The following is a 22,742-nucleotide window of genomic DNA, read 5'->3' as shown; positions in this document are numbered from 1 at the left end:
TTCTTTTTCTTACAATATCGTAATTTATTTTAAAAACGTATATTTTTTTTTAAGTACTTACCCAGTTCTATTCAGAGTCGTAAAACATTCAGCTGACATTACATTCTTTCCATTTATTGCTTGCAGCTTCGTTTTTGCATGTGTTTCAACATCAATAACAATGTTTTTAATGTGACTTGGCTGTGAGACAGCTCCATGACACAGAACATTCAGTTGTAACATGCTGTCAATAAAAGTTACCCAGTTATCCCTCCAAATCACTTGCGCTTTCGTGAAAGATGAATTTGCGTTGTGGATGCTACGAAATTCGTCTCTGAAACATTTAAGTTTTTTTTTACCGACTTCAAAAAGGAGGGTATCAATTTGACCGATTCGGCGAAAGACGAGCGAACTGCGTGTTCCAACCGTTGTCATAGATAAAGTAACACGGTGGCGCATTAGCAGGTTTTGCAGGAAATTAGGGTTGCTAGTTGCGTCGACTTCTTAATTTAGATTCTAACACCAGGGAGTAGGCATAATGAGTAAAGGAAATTGACCACAGTTGTGTGGAACTTTGTCCAAATATCCATCACTAACGAGACCTATTTACCTTAATAGACCACTAAATACTGAGTAATAAACATCAAACCGCGATTAATATGAATTGTAGCGTTGACAGCGACTCTCCGAACGGCGATTCCCGCTACGGCGAAGATTCGCGAGTGGCTTGACGTCGCGCGGTTTTTTTTGTATAGTACAGTCATGGTAATGTAATGTAATGTCTTATTAAATACTGGGTATATAATAAACAATTCAATTAGATAGTTTTAGTTAGTGGTGGACATTTGGACCACTTTTGGTCAATCTCTTTTCAGATAATGATTAAATTAGTGTACTCAAAAATATAAGTTACTCTAACTCACCTATACGCGTAGTCTCGTTCATTTAGCAACTTATAAATATCTTCAGCAACATAATCCATATTATCCTCAATTGTTTCAGTCGCTTTAAGTTGTATTCTACTTTCCTTAGACATCTTGTATATAAAACCAGCAGCAACTCTGGATCCTTCATTCATGACCTGAAATTAAAACAACACCGATAAAGTAGAATTCAATTAGGGGTAGATCTTCGAACAAGTGGTCAGAGTCATTGCCGTCAACGCAAAGATATCCAAGAATCCCTGGTCATTTTGCATACAACTTACGTAAGAAGTTGGCGACATACATAAGTACTGGCTACTACTGTACCACTGTACACTACTGTATACTACTGTACTGGGTACTGGATTTTTGCAAAACACTAAAGATTCTAGAATGTTTTTGCTTTCACGTTAATGATATTGAGTTCCAGTTTTCAAAGAACTACCCTGAGCGGCTTAATCGTTTCCAGTACGCCATAAATCGAAAACAATACATATTTTAGATTGTTATAGAGTTATTTTCAAAAATAAATGTGATAAACTGCGATCACAGACCCTAGTTTGTCCCACTATTGAGCAAAAGCCTCGATTCCTCAATCAACCGGAGGAGGCATGGAGCATACTCCACAACGCTTACTTTAATTTTTGAGTTAATAATCACCTCAAATCGTCCAGTACTTCTCAAAATATCCACATTGAGTCTTAGTTGTCGCATGTCTAATAAGCAAGGCTGTGTGTAAAGATGGACGTCACGAAACTGTACTGATATCTGCTTCCTAGGAATACCCGATGCCATTGCTAACGCATCCCAAACAGCAACCAATGTGGCCGCAAATGGGTATAATGTTTTTCCTAAAAAAAAAATGGTTTTGAATTTAGAAAAGACACCGTCATCATAATTAACATCGCATTGATCATCCACTTTTAGGTAAACCCATTCTTTATTTCGCCATCCAGAATGTTCCTATGCCAATCTCGTGCGTAACCTGCAAAAAGACTAGGGTGGTATGCCCTCTAAACTCTTTCCAGTTGTAGACCACTGCTCTGTTACTCTCCCTTAGACAAAACATAAGCATAATTATTATAAAAATGATACATTCAAATACCTCTCACAACATTTCCTTTCAGGTATGCATACTCGTTGTCATGAATGGATATAATCGGTTTCCAGGTAGCTGTTGTTCTGTTCTCAGCAGATGCATACTTAGACAGTTTCCTGTAAATATTACAAATAGTTATAACTGTGTTCACTTGCCCTACAGTCTATCGCAGGCAAAATTTGGGAGGCAATTGAAACCTTAAAATTTTCATTTTTCCTCCCTTGATCCTATTATCATACAATTGAAGTTTTAAGACAGATCCGGTTATAACAGAAATTACGGCCAATCTGGTTAGATTGGGATTTTTTTCCCTTGGGGTTGGAAGGTTTTTCAAAAAACCCAGTTCAATTTTAAAATCAAGTCAAGCGCTAGTTGTAATAAGTAGTTCTTTACTTAACCTCTTCATTTGTGCCTTACCATTGCTGTGTATGAACCCATTTTACTAGATGCGACAGCATTGGTGTACCAGTAGATACAGGAAAATCTACTTTAGGATAGAGGATTTTCACTTTTGGATTGAAACCCTCTGTGTATATTCTGCAAAATTATATAATATTTTAAACATAATAAACAGTTCTTTTTTATATAAAATGTAACTTATGTTTATATTACAACAACATAATATTATGTTCAGGACCTCTACGATACGGGGTTACCCAGTGCGGGGTCCGCCAATAATGTATACATGTTTAAGTTTTTTGATAAATAAACATATTCTATTCTAGTACTTTTTAAAATTACGTTACCAATTTTTTTTGTATAGATATACCAGGGTAAAATCAATCATTGGCATCGATTAGTACTTACTTTCCGATGGCTTCTAACATAAAGAGCGTATTGTTATGATGTCCATGTTTAGCGAGGGATATGTGACGACAGTTAGATGACAGTGAGCGTTTCAGGATAGCTTGAAGTAACCCATGGGGTGCTATTTCTATAGTAACTGCGTCTTCAGGCACAAGCTGCATAATCTCTTCGAAAAGCACAGGGTTCTGCAAAGAAGCCAATGAGGGACATTCCAGGCTATGTTTTTCAAAAACAATATAGATGAAGAAGGTTAAAACCTCCTAATTTCATGGACATATATGCAATTTTTTACTTTGTTTTGGGGTATAAATGATAACCCTTTTTACTCGTATTACACCGAAGCACAATTATATCTTCTACTCATTATTATTCTGATCAAAATAAATAGAAGCAATATACGTAGCACCCACAGAAATTTAATACGTTATTTATCAACATAATTTTATAGGTACTTAATGCGATCCAAATATCAAGCAACAATTATTTTTATATGAATATGCTTTTGCCATTACCGAGTAATGAGAAAATAACTAATTAACATGTTAAATCTTCGACAGCGCCATCTATACTGTTTTTGGGGAATGTATCCTGGAAAGTCTCCTATGTATACCCGCCTTATTACAAAACACAGACTAAAGGTAGTACCAGATTTGGCACTGGGTTTTAACCTGGTGTAAATTTAATAAGTATTATAAAACGAGAGACAAGATGATTGGACATCTAATAAGACACGACGAATTTATTAAAAACATCGTAGAAGGAAAGCTAGAAGGATAGAGAGGAAGGGGAAGACCAAGAAGAGCTTACATGGAACAGATTAAAGAAAAGGTTAACGTCGTGTCTTATAGGGAAGTCAGGGAATTGGCCTTCGATAGACTGGAATGGAAAATACTACACCGACAAGAGCGTGGCTCTTAAATTTATGATGATGATAAAACGAGGTTCTAAGAAAAACCATGGACTAAAAAATTATTTTATTAGCTTCGTAAAAAGGAACGGCATATATAGAATACCGTAGCAACACGGACCTCCTATGCTGAATGAATCAATGAATGACGATTGTAATCCTACGGAAAATCTTATCTTTAGCAATAAGGCCGCCCAAATTGTACTGTATTCATTGATTGTTGAAATTTAGTTCTGTGCAATAAAGTATATTTGATTTGAAAATCTTCGGACTAGTTAGTCTTTCATTGATCCACGTTTTGTAATAAGGGTAGGTTAGTTAGTACGGTAACAAACCTGCATTTACTAGTCCGGTTTTAAACCTAAACTAAATATACATTTTTTTGTAATAAGACGGTAAAAGTGTATATTTTAATTTAATGATGACTATATTTTAATTTAGCAATGGCATGTATTTTTTGTAACACTTACTTATTAATTATTAAATAATAAATGTTTATTGATATTTGATTAAATTTGATTTAAGTAATACATTATATTATTATATGTTTTATAATAAAAATGATGAATTTGTAAATAGGTACATGTTTTTTTTAATAGCGGGAGCACAATAAAACATGTTTGAATAGCATCTGCATTCTGCATATCTTTTCAATAAACACGTTACCAATTTTTTTCAACTTATTTTGTCACTTACCAACAAATTATTTGTATGATACCAAGGTGAGCAGTATTTAGCATTTTCTTCAGTCCATTTCGTTACTGGAATGGAAGTGGAAAGCCATCGCTCGGAACGGGGCTTCGGGTCCTTAATCACTTTGCTCAGGTACTCATGAAGTTTAGGTCCTAAAACACCATGATTTTTTGTGATAAAAGGTTACAAATACTAAACAAAATTACAAAATATGTTATAAGATTTGCACATATTCCAAGGATAAGTAATGCCCTGAGAAAAAATTCGCGCTAATCTGGGCTACACATTTCTGCAACCAAAAAGTAGATGTATGTAGACGTTTTTAACGTAGATATTTTGTTTGTTTCTCTAATCAATATAACATCAGTTTATCTAATCAACCAGGTGGATAACTCTTATATACCTGTATAGAATAAGGAATAATATTACTTATAGAACGGCAACTCTCCGCTCCCCACCAGTGTCTGAGCTAAGTTTACCTCACCCCCTCGGTCTTACTTTAGTCTTGAATCAGATGCGCATGTACGATAACGTCAATGTGTATTGTCTGTATAAATCGAGGTTTTTTGTATGAAGTGTCTGGGGTGTGGTACCTGCTTCGGCAATGTAGCGTGAATGAAAGGCGATGTTAGAGCTGTTCACTTTTTTGGCAAAAATATCCTGTGAAATCAACTTAGTGACGAACTCTTGCATCTCTTTCTCTGGCCCCGAGATGGTGCTGGAGTCCGGACCATTGTGGCATGCCACATCGATCTCTGGAGGACATAGCTTTATTATCTGCAACAGACACTTTTCGAGTATACATCTGCGTTATATACGTACTTTGAGTCCTCAACGGTATTTTTATTTTGACACATTCAAAATGGTGCATATTGTCTAGACTGAAATAATTATGGTAATTGTAGGTAAATATAGGTTTACCAAGCGGAGTTTTGAAGAAAGAAAAAATATATACACTGGTCAGGAAAAGTAAGTACTAGACTTTTAAAATTATAATAACTTTTTAAGTACACGAGATAAACTTTCAAAATTCAAAATAAAAAGAATCGGACAAGGTGATGAAAGGATCTAAGTATGTAACGTTTTTTATTTTTTTCTAACTTATAGCTTAGAAGAAAAAGTCTTACATAGTTTTTCAGACCAGTGCAGCACAAAAGTCACGCTCTGAAAAATATGATACAAGAAAATAGATATATTTTCTGAAATTCTACTGAAACGCTTCTAGTGACACTTTATTCGTAAAATTCAGACAGGTGGTTTATAAGTTAGGTTGGAACAGCCGTGCATACACACATCCATACATTCATAGCGGTCAAACACATAACCCTCCTTTTAAAAAACGTGAAAATGGCGGTAGTAAGTACCTCATTGTATCCAACGCCAACGGCTGCCATAGATCCTCGAATAAGAGGTGTTTCCACTGACACAAGTCCGCGACTGTACGCACATAAGATCATTTCTTCGGCTGTGAGGCCCCCGTCTGCGTACCCGCATCCGAGCTCACCGACACTATGTCCTGTGTAACAATACACAAATAACGGCTAGTTTCATTTCCTAATAAAGGAAGGCCTCTAATCATCAAAAATTGCGATGGTCTGATCTTATTATTTCGTATCAAAGGTCGTATCAAAGGACTTGTAACTCTGCCCAGCTCATTAAGTAAGTAAGTACAAAAAATATTGGTACAATAAAAACTCCACAAAATCAATTCCTCGGTTTGTCTGTGGGAATGAAGTTCGCTTAAAATTATTATGTTTTAAAATACTTACAGTTAACTTATAGCTAAGAAATCTTTTTCATAATAAGTAGGCTCCTCGACAACCTACTCATATGAGATACTTTTTACGAAACGTCAAAACGAAAGATTTCTTCAAAGTTCAAGCGGTCAAGCGTCGTACTCATTGTTAATTAATTCATAAATAAAAATCTAAATTAAGTCGAAAAGTAAAATGAGATTGATATTTGGTCATCCTAGGCTGGCTTCTATTTCTAGATTAGCATTATAATTAGCAAATACCCTATTGCTTCAAATAATTTTATTGGGTCTGTAACGGCCTCCGTGGTCCAGTGGTTGAGCGTTGGGCTCACGATCCGGAGGTCCTGGGGTCGAATCGCGATGGGGACAAATCATAAAAATCACTTTGTGTTCCCTAGTTTGGTTAGGCCATTACAGGCTGATCACCTGATTGTCCGAAAGTAAGACGATCCGTGCTTCGGAAGGCACGTTAAGCCGTTGGTCCCGGTTATTACTTACTGATGTAAGTATGTAGTCATGTCAGGGGCCTTTAGCGGGTCAATAATAACCCTGACACCAGAGTTGATGAGCCACCTCACAACCCACACGATAGTAGTAGTATTGGGTCTGTTAAACGAACTAAGTTTACAAAGATATTTTACATTATCTTACCAATTATTTTATCAGGCACCAGTCCCATTTCCCGAAGGATGTCAGTGAGTCCTATTTGTATAGCTGCAATCCCCACAAACGAGTGGAGAATATTGTCGAATATTTTCTTATCGGTGGATGTTATTATATAGATTAGATCCAACCCCTTTGGTTCCAATACTTTATGCAATCTGAAAATAAAACGTATCACATCTGCATCATAATTTTAAGTCGATCCTATTATGTTTATTTTTCGTTGAACGAACTTATTATCTGTAGGTGTATAATGTGATAATGAATGCACATATTGGTAATGTTACCATCTATGAACCATCTAGCAACATCTCCTTCTTCTTCTAATAATTTCATCCCCTGTTAAGTAGTAGGGCCTGAATAACAGATCGACACTCTCACTCTCTTACTAATCTCTTAATTTTCTCTTTTACTAATTTATAGTAATGCTAGTGGCCACCTGCGACTTCGCCCGTGTGGATTGGATTTTTGTAGGACCATTTAAGATAAACATTTCCATCATATTATTATCATACATTACATAACATGTGTAACGGTTTTTTCAGCGCACGCCAGAATTGCTCGCAGAAGGTAGATTTTTCCTACTTACTTGACAAGTGTCAACTCGCCACATTTTTGACAATTCACACAATATCTTTATAAATTGTAGCCTATATGTTATTTTGATGTATAAACTGCATTATTGTAAAGTTTCGTTATAATCCATTCAGTAGTTTTTGTGTGAAAGAGTAACAAACATCCAAATATCCATACTCACAAACTTTCACATTAATGTAATATTAGTAAGATTTTGTCAATCTCGTAGTTCCTATTTACTTTTTCACACATCCCTGCGTTTCATTCTTCATCTACTGCGGATTACTGAATATCTCATTGTAATTTACCTTTCAATAGCAGCAGCGAACACAGGTATGGACATAAGTTGTGCGCCCATGCCGGCCCACTGCGAGCCCATACCGCTATACACGTACCACAAAGGACGCTTCACGTCATCGTAGTACTGTACACGTTCAGCCAAACTAATAGTCTCTTGATTTTCATTTTCACCTGCACATTAATTATACAGGGTGTTAGTGACATCGTAACGAATACTCAGAGGGATGATTCAGACCATGATTCTGAGTTAATATCAAGTGGAATTTTCCGTCGCAAAATTCATGTTATTTTTTTAGTTTTTTTTAATTATTTTCAATTCTATACTTTTGCGATGGAAAATTCCACTTGATATTAACTCAGAATAATCAGCTGAATCATCCCTCTCAGTATTCGTTACGATGTCACTTACACCCCATACAAGCACATACCGTAGCCATACAAGTAGGTATGGGTGTTATTGACACTGTAACTGTATACTGAAGGGGATGATTCAGACCATGATTCTGAGTCGATATCAAGTGGAATTTCCTGTCGGAGAAGTCATGAAAATTTTAGAGCTTATTTAAATTATTTTCCGTTCCATACTTTTGCGACGGAAAATTCCACTTGATATCAACTCAGAATCATGGCCTGAATCATCCCTCAAAGTTTTCGTTACGATGTCACTAACACCCTGTATACATACATTGAATATTATTGTAAATTTGGTGTTATTTATGGTAACCACAAGAAAAAAAAGGTCAGTGTGTAGACCAGTGGTCCAATGGTCGGATGACATACTTGCAACTGCGGAAAAGCTGAGGATGAAAGCAGCGCAAGACCGGAAAGGTAGGTGCAAAATGTGATAAGATGATGCTGGCTGAATAATAATGTTGATTGTAAATTCAAATAAAAGTGAACTCAAATTATTAGATACAATACAAATATACTTTGCACACAATATACAAAACAAATTTTACAAACATGGACGAAATAGACAGTTAACAGTCAAAAATTTAATCTCAATGACGAATGCAAAAATAACATAAACATTCATAATTAATAGCATATATAAATCCTACAGCTGGACACATGTGTCGCTTCAATCAAACGAAAGGGTATGGAGCATACCCCACCACATTGCTTCACTGCAGGTCAGCTGCAGGCCATTGATCATTGGGCTAATAGCCAATGATCAATGGCTTAACTTGCATATGAAGCGCGGAATCACCTTACTTTTTCGGACAATCGAGTCATTCAGCCATGTCCTAGCCAAACAAAGTCTCACAAATGATGTAACTCAAACCACTAGAGTACGGAGATCGTTGCAAAAATAAAGATTCTTTAATAGATCATCTTGATTCTTTTTCGACAACGACGAAACATACCTAGAAGTTTAATTTACATTATTGTAACACTTACCGAGAATAACAAAACCTCTCCCCATATGTCCAAAGATTTTCTTTTCATGAATATTATGCAATAATGCCAGTTCTTCAGGATCTATTAGTCGCGATTTTAAATTGTCGATCACCACCTGAACAGCTGTCTCTTCTCTTCCAGAAATTGTCACTAAACGTGGTATGTTAGACTTGTATCGATTAACGTCCTAAAATAAATATTTACACTGAATGACGCATATCATATATAATTTTAAATCAAAAGGTGTGCTTTTGTGTATGTTTTATAGTACCTAAATAAATAATAAATAAATAGTACCACAAATTATTCAAAAGCAATCTTCTTTTCGTAATAAACATTACAGTCAAAACAAAAATACACATTATATAAAATAGACAATAACAATCTATTTAGTCAAATAAGCCCCCGCGGGTGGATCCGGGCGCAAAGGTCCCCATCACGCTTGCCGCGTTACCACGTTGTATGGCGATGGACAACCTTTGCGCCAGGAAACAACCCGCACGAGCATCCGACCCCCTGTCACTTATCCTTCGCCCCACCTCCCTAACGAAGATCTTCTTTTGCCGAATAAGTTATCATGCTTGTTGATTTGTAAGACGTGTATCTTAATGTTATTAGTACCTTTAATTATAATTATATGGTTTTATGAATTAACATTATAACTTGACTTCCTGTCCGTAACCCGCACAATACGTTGTTTTTTCCCATTCATATCTATCAGGTGTCATATATATCAGTACTCACATCTTTCATCTTTCACTCAATTCTTCCCGTACTCCTGTACATCACTTTATTAGTAGTATGCTCTTCATCTGTCATACATAACCAAATTCAAATTTTTAGAACGTTCTTAGTATAATATTTAAAATTCAAATACCTTAGGCTTATAATGACCTTGCAGTAACACGTGAGCATTGATGCCAGTGAGAGAGAGTCCATTTACAGCAGTGTAAGAATGTTGTATGGGTTGATGTTCAGTGACAATGTTCATACGCCCATCATTCAGAGCTGCCACATCACCTCGAGGGTTCGTACAATGGAGGTTTGCTGCCACTACTCCTTTTTGATACGCCAGCAACACCTATAAAATTAACATACTGAAAAATCATCATCATCATTAACTTAAGAACTATACTCTTGTCGGTGTAGTATTCTCCATGTTTGTTTTTTCAAGGCCAATTCTTTTAATTCTTTATAACACGACGCCTTCTCTTTAATTTGTTCCTTCTAAGATCTTCTTGGTCTTCACCTTCCTCTCTTTCCTTCCACCTTCCCTTACATGAATGAAAAATAAATCGATGAAATAATATTAGGTTTTTATTAGATTGCTTAAATAAAAGGAAATTAGGTACTTGGATAGAAACTGATGATAATTGTTTGCAGACAGCAGACATCAGCTTCTATGACTAATGTTTATTACAAGACAACAACAATAATAACTTTTTCAAGATTATTTCATCTGCGTTGTCAAATTCATTTTCTCCTCCACCATTGTATTTAAATCATTAACTTACTTTGGTCAGTGCACACAGTCCAGAAGCTGCCCCACAATATCCGATGTTGGACATAACGCTTCCCACGTGCAGGGGAATTGTTCTGTCATTGCAAAACACTTTCTCGATTGCTTCTAACTCCGCTTTGTCAGATCGTGATTCAGCTAAAATATTTTTCGCTATTAAAAATAACCACTTGTCGTTGCTATAATATTTTTTTGTTGCGGAACACGCATGTGTCAATTAATTATCTTATTTTACAGTTAACACATTCAGGTCCCCAGCCTACAGGCGATATCTCGACGCCAAGTGTCATAATATTATGAATGAAAGGTCTATCACCGGTGGTCATTGGCGTTGAAAGGGTTAAAGGCTGGCTGTACCAGGTCAAATCAAAATCAATCAATATAATCTTAAAAGAAGATCAATATGAATTGTACATTACCACTATTAGACTTACCAGAGCCAAATGCTTCAACGTATTCTACTTGTCCAGGAGAAATTTTCGTCTCGTTGTAGAATTTACGCAGAAAATTAGCAAATTTCTCTGGATCACGAGCGAATAGATTTTTGCTAGCTTCGTTGTCCGTTAAAAGGGGGTTGAATTCGGTTTTAACATGCGACACCTCTGCATAGATTCTATAAAAAAGAAAGATGCAGAGTGATACAATGCGTCGGAGTGGTGATAGTCGGCACAATATAACGTCAATGCTCGAACTTATGACTTCTATTAAATTATTTTATACTGATTTTTGATAACTCGGCATACACACAAATTTAACAGAAAACCCATTTTCCTTACCTGAGAGCATGTTTTGCTTTTTGCAAAAGGATAACACCGATCGCCTCAGATCTGACGAGACCGTGAGCATTTTCGTCGAAAGATCTGGTTTGACCGTCCTTAGATAACATGCAGATTCTGTAACAGATCAAATAAAATATCTGTGGTCAGTCAAAAATATTGTAGGTACTTATATCTTTGTCTGTGATTCGGCAATAAAATCTCCCTCGGTCTTTTCCAATTTAACCCAGCTCACGTATATAGACTCACGCCCGTAATCCCTCATGGGATGAGTAGAGCCACATGTAATCAAAGACAATTTGCAGCCATTATTGATACGAAGTCCTAAGATGGATATCATGATACTTCGCCCATAACAATTGATCCTTCTGTCAAATCCGACTAATATTATTATTATCTATGGTGCTGGACTGGGAGTAATTGAAATGAGCTGTGTATCATCCTATCCCACACATGTCTTAAAAGTTATTGTTATGCAACACTTTAACAGTAAATGACATACAATTTGTCTTCGATGACATGTTCAGGTCGATAGGAATTATGGGTATGAGTTGTGTCTGTATCAGACTTATTTCATGGAATGAGGAATAATACTACGTACAGAACAGCAGTTCTCCTAAGCGGCTGAGCTAAGTTTAATGCGTTTACTTCACCCTTCCTTGGTCTTACTTTAGTCTTCAATCTTTAGGGCATCAGACGTCACACACACATCTGTGTGCGTTATCGTACACGCATATCTACGCCTATGCGTACGCGCCAATGTGTAGTGTCTGTGTAATACAAGTTTTTTGTATGAAGTGACGGGATGTGCTTCTATTTACCTTCCGTAGTGCAACAAAGTTTGAGGATGCAAACATATGTCAGCACCCCCCACAACCGCTGCATCACAATCTCCACGGCGTATTGCTAAGAAAGCCTGCTCTAGCGCAGCTAATGTACTGGTACATGCTTGGTCGATTGTCATAGACGGTCCTTGACCATTGAGCCAGTATGAAACACGGTTTGCATGCATACTTTTGCTATTCCTAGAACAAATTGATAATATACTTTTAATAAAAATATAGGTACGTCAGTTTGAAAACTAAAACCCGTCTACGGAAAAATAACGCTTTGAAGAGTGTGAAACAAATAAATAGCTATATTTCTCTGAAATTACTCCGAATCAGGTACACGAGAAAGGTATATAATGTATATATATACAAGTACATACAGTGTGTTAGTGACATCGTAACGAAAACTTTGAGGGATGATTCAGACCATGATTTTTAATTCATACCGACTGGAATTTTCCGTCGCAAAGGTATGGAATTGAAAAGAATAAAAAAAACACTGAAATGTTCATGAATTTTCCGACAGGATATTCTACTTGATATGAAAATCAGAATCATGGTCTGAATCATCCCATAAATATTCGTTACGGTGTCACTAACACGCATAGGTATGTGCTTGTAGTCGTATTGTAGTTTTGGTTACCTGTACGTACTTGTACGGGGTGTAATTGACATCGTAACGAATACTGAAAGGGGTGATTCAGCTCTAATGAGTTGCAATGAACTCAGAATAATTCTGAGTTGATATCAAGTGAAATTTTCCATCGCAAAAGTATAGAATTGAAAATAATTTTACAAAATTAAAAAGAAAACACGAATATTGCGACGGAAAATTTCACTTGATATTAATCAGAATCATTTAGTATTCGTTACGATGTCACTAAAACCTTATATATACATACATAGCGGTCAAACTCATAACCCTCCTTTTTGCTTCGCCACAGTCGGCTTAAAATAATATAATATGAATATACTGTTTTACTTTGTTTGATTATATTTTACCTAAATGTTAGGTATAATGTGCATAGCTGTAAGTGATCCAAACCTTTTATTTATTATTTCTGTTTCTAGCTTCCACAGTTAACAATGTGTGACAAATCATGAGAGTGATCTTGGTCTGGTATATGATATGGATCTTTATAACATCTTTTTTGTTATTGTATCCTCATAACGTCCGGATTTCCAGACACAATAGTTAAACAATGGGATTTGGATTTTAAAAGGCTTTTGGGCTTTACGACCGTATAGTAATAAATATTAAAAATTCATGTCTTACCCTAAGAGTCCATAGCCAATAATCGTACTGTTGTCATAAAAAGCGGCTTTATCAGATTCTGAAAAACTAGAGCCGACGTAGACTCCAATATTCTTACCAGAAAAGTATTCCACATTTAACCCTATAAAATAAAGAAAATAATAATCATTACCTATTTTGATATACCTTTGACTATTAAGATATCTTAATATTACTTCAAACAAATTTAGAATAGAAGAATAGAATAGAAATAGTAGGTACTTAGTTTATTATAAAAGGACGCCACACAGAAAAACAATACAATAACAACATTTAAAATTTTACAAAACAATTACGAAAAAAGCAAAACGGATGTTCGTCGAAATGATCATAAGGTGGTGGTGGACGTCCTGAGACAAAAGGGCCTCACTCAGCACAAGTCGCGGAGTGAACCACGATGCAGTGCTTTCGCGTTTTAGTACAATATTTTTTTAATAGAAACATTACTGTACATAATTTTTAAACAGGCCTCGCTCTAGTATAAAATATGTGTTCACTAAATAATAAAACTGATAAACTCGAAGTTCTTCTTAGTTCCGACCTCAAGTGTGACGTGTTAGCTTTAACAGAGCATTGGTTGACGGAAGATACATTAAAATGTATTAACTTAAACGGGTATATTCTAATATCCCAATATTGTCGGAAATGGGAAGAACATGGTGGTAGTTGTATATATATAAGAACCGACATAAACGCCGTTGAAATGCAGGAGTTTACTGCGTTATCAGTAGAACCATTGTGTGAAGTGTCCGCTATACGTCTTATAGATTACAATTTAATCATTATATGCATTTATAGAACGGGTGTAATTAATGTGTCTTTGAACAGGACTACAGAACGGTTTCTAGTTTGCTTGGAAAGTGTGATCGAGAAAGCTAGTGTAAGCGATTGCGAGTGTATTATAGTTGGCGATTTTAACATTAACTGTTTAGACAAACTGTGCCCAGATGCCAAAAAGTTGTACGATATTCTGTCTTACTACAATTTTAGGTGTGAGGTAGATTTCCCGACGAGAGTAACCGCTCACTCGAGTACGTCGATAGACCACTTATACACAAATTTACCTAAAGCATCAGTACATACGTCTCCCGTTATAACTAACATAAGCGACCATCACGCGATCCGCGGTGAATTAATTTGCTCTCGCCGAGTACCTTCGCCACTAACTCGCATTGTTAGAGATTATTCTGACGCCAAGATGATAATTTTTGTCGCCGCAATTGAAAGCGTCGATTGGACAAATGTGTTTGCCTCGAATGGAAATTCGGCGGAATCTATGGCTAACACTGTGATAAATGTAATTTATAACAAATTTAACAACTGTTTTCCTATGAAACGAAAGAATAATATAAAAAAATATAGTAATAATAATAATTGGATTTCAGACGACATATTAAATACTAAAGAATTTTTATTTGAATTGATAGAATTAAAGAATAAATTTCCTTACTGTGACAATATTAAAAATTTAATTGAAAATACCGATTCTAAATATAATTTATTATTAAAAAATAAAAAGACAGACCATTATTCTAAGTTAATAAGCAATAGCCAAAATCGTTGTAAAGCCGTATGGGAGGTTGTGAATAAAGAAAGAGGGAAAGACAATACGCCTAAAGTTGACTTCACAGACATAGCCGTAGACTCTAGCGGTGTGAAGTTCAAGTGTAGGAAGGAGGTCGTGGATGCCATGAACTCACGGTTTGTGAGTGCTGCGGCTGCTTGCGCAGCGCCTGCGGCGAACCTGCCGCGCGTGCTTACCATGCTGCTCGCCGCGCGCCCACCATCTGATCGGTCTCTTCGTTTGCGGTATTTTACTCCAAATGAAGTACGCAAAATTATTAAAACACGCATACCGCATAAGCCCACTAAAGATATTTATGAGGTTTCTATGGCTCTGTTGAACTCGGTTGCCGATCAGATCTCTCCGGTGCTAGCTTGCGTGTTCAATCGGTGCATTCGGGACGGTATTTTTCCTTTGTCTTTGAAGAGGAGCAAAATATCGCCGCTCTTTAAAGGTAAGGGAAGGAGAGAAAATATTGATGGATACAGACCCGTTTCAGTTATACCGGCTGTCGCCAAAATATTAGAAAATGGACTGAGTGAGAGACTCACAAATTTCTTACAAGCAACTGAAGCCATCTCTAACCGTCAGTATGCATACCGCGCAGGTCGTTCGACAACCGGAGTAGCGAGGGAGGTGGTGCGACGCGTCATGGACGCGCGGGAGCGTGGTTTGCAGGTGGCGGTGCTGTGTTGCGACCTCTCAAAGGCCTTCGACGTTGCTGATCACTCCGTGCTCGGTAACAAGCTGGTTCATTACGGCATACGAGGCCCGGTACAAGCACTGTTTGCAGACATTCTGAAAGGAAGGTCACAAGTGTTGGTGGCCTGTGGCGGTCGTGTGAGGTCTAACCCGCTTTGCACTGCTATGGGTGTGGCTCAGGGCTCCTCGGTGTCAAATATCTTATTTTCGTTGCTTCTAAACGACCTACCCGAGGCTGTTGACGCTGGAGAGGTGTTGATGTACGCCGATGATGTCGCTTGCGTCGTTACAGCTCCTAGTCTACAACAACTGGAAGAAAGGTTGAACCAGAGCGCAGCTCAGTTATCGCAGTGGTTCGGTATCAACGGCCTAGCTTTAAATCTAAGCAAGACACACTTCCTACACTTCCACCTGGGCGGTAAGTCACCGATGCCTATAGCAACCTACGTGGGTAGCACGAAACTGGAGCAGATGACATCTACCACATTTCTGGGCTATGAATTGGATCGCAGCTTAACCTGGGAACCTCATATAGGGAAGCTATGTGGCAAATTAGGGAGTGCGTGTTTTGCGCTGTGGCGGGTAGCTCGTGTCGTTCCACGACATGTGGCGCGATCTTGCTACTTTGCTACGGTGCATTCAATATTGACGTACGGTGCCGAGCTATGGGGGCGTGCAGCGGATTGGCAGCGGGCCTTCCGAATGCAAAAAAGGGCGATCCGAGCCATAGTACACGTTCCGCAGGATGTGTCCGCTAGGCCGTATTTTGCTGAGCTGGAAATACTTACACTCCCGTCTATCGTAATTTTTCAAATTGCTGTGTACGTATACACACATATTGACGGGTATCGACTGCGCGGGGACCAGGCCGTAAAAACGCTACGGCACGCGAATAGACTCCAACCTGTCAGACACAGACTAGCCAAGTCCAGCAAACTGACTCATGTGACAGGACCAACCGTGTATAACAGATTGCCTAAATCAATCGTTGACGCGCCATCATTGAAATGTTTTAAAAGTAGGCTTAAATGCTGGCTACTCGAACACACTTTCTATAGCTTTGAAGAATTTTTAACTTTAAAATTAACCGCTTAGTACTTAAGTACCATTATTGTATTATTATATTTTCCATATGACATGTAATATAACTATTACGAAATAAATGAATATGAATATGAATATGAGTATATGTTATACATATTGTCTCAGAAAAACATTTATCATGACTTTTTGACAATTAAATTGTAAAAGCATTTGCTGGGATTTTAATTCGATTTAAATTTGGAAATTCCTGCACAGGCGGCATGGGCTTTAAGGACTAACTACGTAAATAAACGTCGTACGGCTATTTTTTGTCCTTGATATAATTCAACGCATACGCAAGACTAACCTCATTACTATTTTTTATTAAAATAAAACTATTTCCCAAAATCATACTGACCAGCATCATATATTGCCTGATAGGTATGTTCGATGATTTTACGACTCATAGGGTCCATATTGTCAGCGAGTCGAAAATGCGTATTGAAGAATTGTGCATCGTAACGACCCTGATTAGGGGCTGTGCCGACATATGGCGGAACTTCCGGGTGGTTGAAAGTCCATCGGAGTTTGCTTGAGGCCACAGGATCCACCTGGAAATGGCATAGTATAAACATCCTATTTACGCCCCACTGCTGCGCACAGGCCTCTACTCAATCAACTGGAGGGAGTGCACAGCATACTCAACCACGTTGCAGCACACCTTTTTCTTCTTATTTTTTTTTTGACGTGACTTATTGTAGATTTGCCACAAATGGCATTAACTACTTGGCTGGACAAATGGGGAGCGCTGAAGGCTCTCACCCGGTACAACGTTTAAGACAACAGGCCTGAGGGTGCCCAATTGGGCGCGACCGAGGTTCGCTCAGGGCGTTGTCTGAGAGGAACAATATTTGAAAGAAATAATCGACCCAAATGGGTCGATAGCGATAAGCGCTGATTAAGGGAAATCGTCGACCACGCCGGCGGGGTCGGCATCGAGGTCCTGAAGTGTTTGGCGTCGCGAGCTGATTTTTTAATCGGGTGGTCGGAATCGTATATTAACGTCCTTCGGATGCCGATACTTTTCAGTACCGTCCATAAGCAGGATGCAGCGCACCAGGTGGGTAGAGGTGTTTAGCCTAGTTGCCAACTCATTTACAAAAAAATTCAAGCTCGGAGGCTTTGTTAATGACTATTCTCATGATGTCAATAGCCGATACCGACAATTTGATGCCTGAGGAAGACCGAGAAGGACTTACGATGACCAAATTGGAGATGTCCTTAGAAAAGGTTTAATATGATCTATTCTGAACCGGCGTGCGTGTATGAAGCGATTGATGAATGTGGAGGAAGCAAGAGAAGTGTGTCAGGATCGAAGCAAATGGAATTCTTTAGTCTCTGCTTACCCCGGTGGGAAATAGGCGTGAGTTTATGTATGATGCCTGTCGAAGCGTGGTCCGCCCTACTTTAGTAGCTTTTCGGGAAGGATCCCGATGTGAAAGCTACTAAATTTTTACCCATTCAATGCTTGACTGCTCCCGAAGTTCCGTCATTGTTTAACGTTGTTGTTCGGTAACAATCACCAAGTACACCTTCGCTAATGACCCATCGCATTACAATTACACTGCAAGAAATAGAATGGGAATTTACTTACCTTCCCATACAAAACCTCAGACAGTTCCTTGACGTTATGGCTTTGCGGATAGATGCCTGATATTCCTGATATGACTACTGTTTCACCATCTAGGGTCGTCACTTCAGGATTTGGAGGTATCGATTCCTGCGGTGTCGGAGCCATAATTGTATTCTGGAGAAATCTGTGGACAAACCTACATACCTAAACTCCTTAAAAAATGGTACCTAAACGTACGACTGTAGAAATGTTTTAAGTACAGTGATGAGCAATATAATGTACCCACTTTAGGACTCTGTCGCACTAACATATTTGACATTTACTGAGACTTACAGTTCAATTCTGTCAAAAAAGTTAATGTGACATGGTACCAAAGTGTATACATATTAATGCTCGTGACCGTACTTATGTATTAAGTAAGTATAGAGCTATATGAAGTAATAGTACACAATTTAAACGTCATAAAGTACTGGAGTCTATATTTGACGAATTTCTCATGCTTATTAATAACCACCTTTTTTATAATTCGGTGAAGGAAATCATTCACATTAAAATATCTCAAAAAAAAGTAGGTATGTTAATAACAAGGTTTTCACTTAGAATATACACTGGTCTGCAAAACGAAGTTCTATTATAATTAAAATAACTTATTAGATAGAAAAGATAAACTTTTGAAATAAAAATATTATTATATTTATCTTAGAGTATGATTTTTCCGTAGTCGGGTTTTAGTTATTAAACTTATATTTTTATTGAAGTACATCTTTCCTTTTGGGGCCTAATTTTTAAGATAATTGTGTTTCCATTGTATATTTTATGCAAGATTTAAAACCTATCCGGAATATATCTGAACAGTTATATTATCATTTAAATTAAAATATTACTGCATTTTGTCCTTAATTTATGTCGTGTACGCCACATTGAATTTAGCATGACGTCATATACGGTTGCCTATAACCATCTGAAAATTAGGACGATTTTAGCGACACTTCATTTGGTAAATTCTGACAAGTGGATTAAAATTTAGGTGGACATAGACGTGCATTACATACACACATAGTAGACAAACACATAACCCGACTTTTTGTTTCGCGACAGTTGGGTAAAAGGACTCGAAATGTTACTAATGTATACTTTAATAGTTACAAAGAAAACTGATAAAACTACCTTTAAAACTTTGTTTTAATCTCTAACGTCTATAGTTTAGAAAACAAATATATTTGTTTTCTTATTATTATATATAATATATAATTATTATTTTTAAAATGTACTACTTAGTTCTGCAGGCCAATTAATTTTGTTCAGCTTATATGTGAATGGACTGATTGGTGGACTAAGCAGTGCCATGGTTGGCTGTTCTATTGACGGTAAATGTATCAACAACATTAGTTACGCCGACGACATGGTATTGCTGGGCCCCTCAATCAGTGCCATAAGAAAGTTGATCGCTATCTGTGAGCGGTATGTGGTGGCCCATGGTTTAAGGTACAATGCACGTAAAAGTGAAATTCTAGTTTTTAGAGTAGGTTCTAAATATTATCAATCCATTCCGCCGGTTACTATCGGAGGCGTTCCACTTAAAGTAGTGAAGGAATTTAAGTATCTGGGACATTGGGTTACTGAGACGCAAAACGATGAGATTGATATTGGTCGCGAGCGTAGGGCGCTGGCGGTGAGGAGTAATATGTTGATCCGTAGGTTTGCAAAGTGCACTAAAGAAGTCAAGTGTGTGTTATTTAGAGCATTTTGCCAAACATTCTATGCTTGCAGCCTGTGGATTGACTATACTCAGAGGGCCTACAGCGCGCTACGTGTTCAGTATAACAATGCTTTTAGAGCCTTGTTGGGATTGCCACGTTACTGCAGCGCGTCGGGAATGTTTGCGGAAGTAAAAATAGATGACTTTTACGCCATCATGCGTAAGCGAGCAGCATCCTTGATGGCGCGGGTGCGGGGCAGCTCCAACAGTCTGTTGGCGGCAGTGGCGGGGAGTGTGGATAATCCTGTCTTACGCCACTGGACAAAAATGCATGGGGCAACATATGCTGTAAATTGTAAATAGAATAGATACTAAGTTTCCTGCTAACATAGTTTTTAAGTTTTTTGTCACTAACACGATATAGATTTTGGTCTGAAATAAAAGTTATTATTATTAGGTTATAATAGGTAATATTTATAGATTTGGATTTTTACTCACCTACCAAACTAATTACCGATACGCTTCCACACGAACTTATCTAGGCAATCAACTAGTTTACTATGTTAATAAAATTATCTACGTTAAAGTTAAAGTATATATTTACATTTCAATATAAAATTTACATGAAGTCAAAGTACTCTGTGGTCGTTACAATTATATCACGTTTATCTATACAGGGTGTTAGTGACATCGTAACGAAAAAAAAATGAAACGCGTATATGATTGTACTAAAAACGATGGTGGGTGTTTTTCTTGTCGCAAATGTTTAATTAAGATTTTGAATTTTTACTGTGCCGCAATGTAAGTCGAACAATGCGAAACAGTCACTAAACCTAAGCGCGGCTACGTTACGCGTGCGTGATACGATATAAATCTAGGTAGGAGTTTTCATTCTCTTGTATTTAGATGCTTAGTGGTTCAACGTTTAAAAATGTTGAGTTTGTTGAAGTAGAACACCTACTGCCACGATTTTTCACGCATGGTAACTACCTACCAGTTATTAAAATGTTCCTAACTTATTAACAATAAAAACCCTACTCTTGCCTTACCTTAATTGTTATTCCTTCGGATGAAGTACCTAGGTAGGTACCCTAGAACATGTCACGTCACGTAGGTATGCAACATCGCGTTTCCTCCGCGGTAGGTAGGTATCACACGCACTCACAAACACAACACCTTGCTCTTTAATAAAACATCAACAATCATCCATACTTTTGCGCAGTAAATGGTCTATGATCCATCATCATTGTCGACACTACTCATTTATAAAATAAAACAAACACAAAACACTCACAATCAGGAAAAAAATATCCTCGAAAAACATCATGCGATTCGGGTCAAGGTTAGTATTCGACTGAGTGGAAGCGAGCGGGGCGGCGCGCGGCGTCAGCGCAAAGCATCAAAGGCGCCGCTGCACGTCGCCTTTCTCTCTTTCTCTCTAGGCGTCGAGCCGACAACTAGAGAAAGAGAGAGAAGCATGTTTATGGTGCAAGTGACAGAGGAAGAAATAGTATCTGTTCGTAATGCATACTTTATTTGCGCGCGTTGCCCTTGACCCGTGCGGCTATTCACCTGTGCATAGCAGAAGTTGTAGGTACGTTATTATTTATTGATGTTTTACATTTATAAAATTTAATAATTAGTCATTTTTATTTGTTTATTTTAAATGTGGGTTCTATGTAGCTTAAAACACAATATGGGACTGAAAAAAAAATCTTATTTTTTTATGAATTTTGCGACCGGAAATTCCACTTGATATCAACTCAGAATCATGGTCTGAATCATCCCTCTCAGTATTCGTTACGATGTCACTAACACCCTATATAAGTACTAAGTAGGCAGCTACTCTATAAGCATAGAATAAGGTATAATACTACGTATAGAACGGCAATTCTCTGCTCCCCACCAGCGTCTGAGCTAGGTTTACCTCACCCCCCTCGAATATATATAGTTTATAGTCTTGGATCGTGAAGGCTGCGCGCGGACCGTCGTGTATAATGTTTGATATTTAAATTGGATGCCCATGTTATTTCGTCTGATTTTAATTTTTGATCTCACAGTAATTGCCGCGCCGGCGCACCTGCGTGGCGCCTATAATTTTTTTTTCATGGTAATTTTTAATCAAACCTTGCTAATAATTTGCAATACAATTGAAGGTTGGTGCTTAATGTAAAAATAATGTTACTTTAAATTATAAGTCAAGTGTAGCCTATTTTCGTGGCTCCATTGAAAACTGCTCTATAAATATTAAACACTGACACAGAAGAACAGAGAGAGACTCGAGGCCTTTGAAATGTGGTGTTGGAGGAGGATGGAAAGAATCAGTTGGACAGAAAGGGTTACTTTACACTATCACACTACATTACATTTTACACTATCACTCTGTATGTAACTAAAGTAATAATAATAGTTAATTTTCGCGTTAGTTTAAGACTGTAATGGTAATTACTAGAACATCTAATAAATCAAAACCGCGGCACCTATTCAACGCTTGAATTTTACCGACGTAGGTAACTTTATAAATAATAATAAGGATAGAAAAAAAACTCTTTACATAATATAAACCTATTGTTAACCTACGAAATATCGCAAAATAAA

General features: G+C 37.4%; 1 protein-coding gene across 1 annotated transcript in view; it reads right to left on the bottom strand.

The window, feature by feature from the left end:
• The window catches only part of LOC126368767 (fatty acid synthase-like), a 30,877-nt gene extending 10,185 nt beyond the window's left edge, over positions 1–20,692 (bottom strand). The window contains exons 1-21 of the mRNA XM_050012915.1: positions 20,647–20,692; positions 18,467–18,629; positions 17,231–17,423; positions 13,506–13,626; positions 12,221–12,424; positions 11,400–11,516; positions 11,058–11,236; positions 10,619–10,761; positions 9,982–10,185; positions 9,105–9,291; positions 7,712–7,874; positions 6,816–6,985; positions 5,773–5,924; positions 5,002–5,185; positions 4,412–4,560; positions 2,809–2,993; positions 2,419–2,538; positions 2,008–2,117; positions 1,563–1,753; positions 903–1,060; positions 62–313 (exon numbers count right to left, since the gene is read on the bottom strand). Of these exons, the coding sequence (XP_049868872.1) occupies positions 62–313; positions 903–1,060; positions 1,563–1,753; positions 2,008–2,117; positions 2,419–2,538; positions 2,809–2,993; positions 4,412–4,560; positions 5,002–5,185; positions 5,773–5,924; positions 6,816–6,985; positions 7,712–7,874; positions 9,105–9,291; positions 9,982–10,185; positions 10,619–10,761; positions 11,058–11,236; positions 11,400–11,516; positions 12,221–12,424; positions 13,506–13,626; positions 17,231–17,423; positions 18,467–18,610 (3,326 nt within the window). The 5' untranslated portion in view covers positions 18,611–18,629; positions 20,647–20,692. The remainder of the gene's footprint in view (positions 1–61; positions 314–902; positions 1,061–1,562; positions 1,754–2,007; positions 2,118–2,418; positions 2,539–2,808; positions 2,994–4,411; positions 4,561–5,001; positions 5,186–5,772; positions 5,925–6,815; positions 6,986–7,711; positions 7,875–9,104; positions 9,292–9,981; positions 10,186–10,618; positions 10,762–11,057; positions 11,237–11,399; positions 11,517–12,220; positions 12,425–13,505; positions 13,627–17,230; positions 17,424–18,466; positions 18,630–20,646) is intronic.
• Between the last annotated feature and the right edge of the window lie 2,050 nt (positions 20,693–22,742).

This window comes from Pectinophora gossypiella, chromosome 8 (genome assembly GCF_024362695.1).
Source record: "Pectinophora gossypiella chromosome 8, ilPecGoss1.1, whole genome shotgun sequence".
NCBI lineage: Eukaryota > Metazoa > Arthropoda > Insecta > Lepidoptera > Gelechiidae > Pectinophora > Pectinophora gossypiella.
The sequence above is the reverse complement of the archived record's forward strand: the minus strand, read 5'-3'. Positions and strand labels throughout refer to the sequence as shown.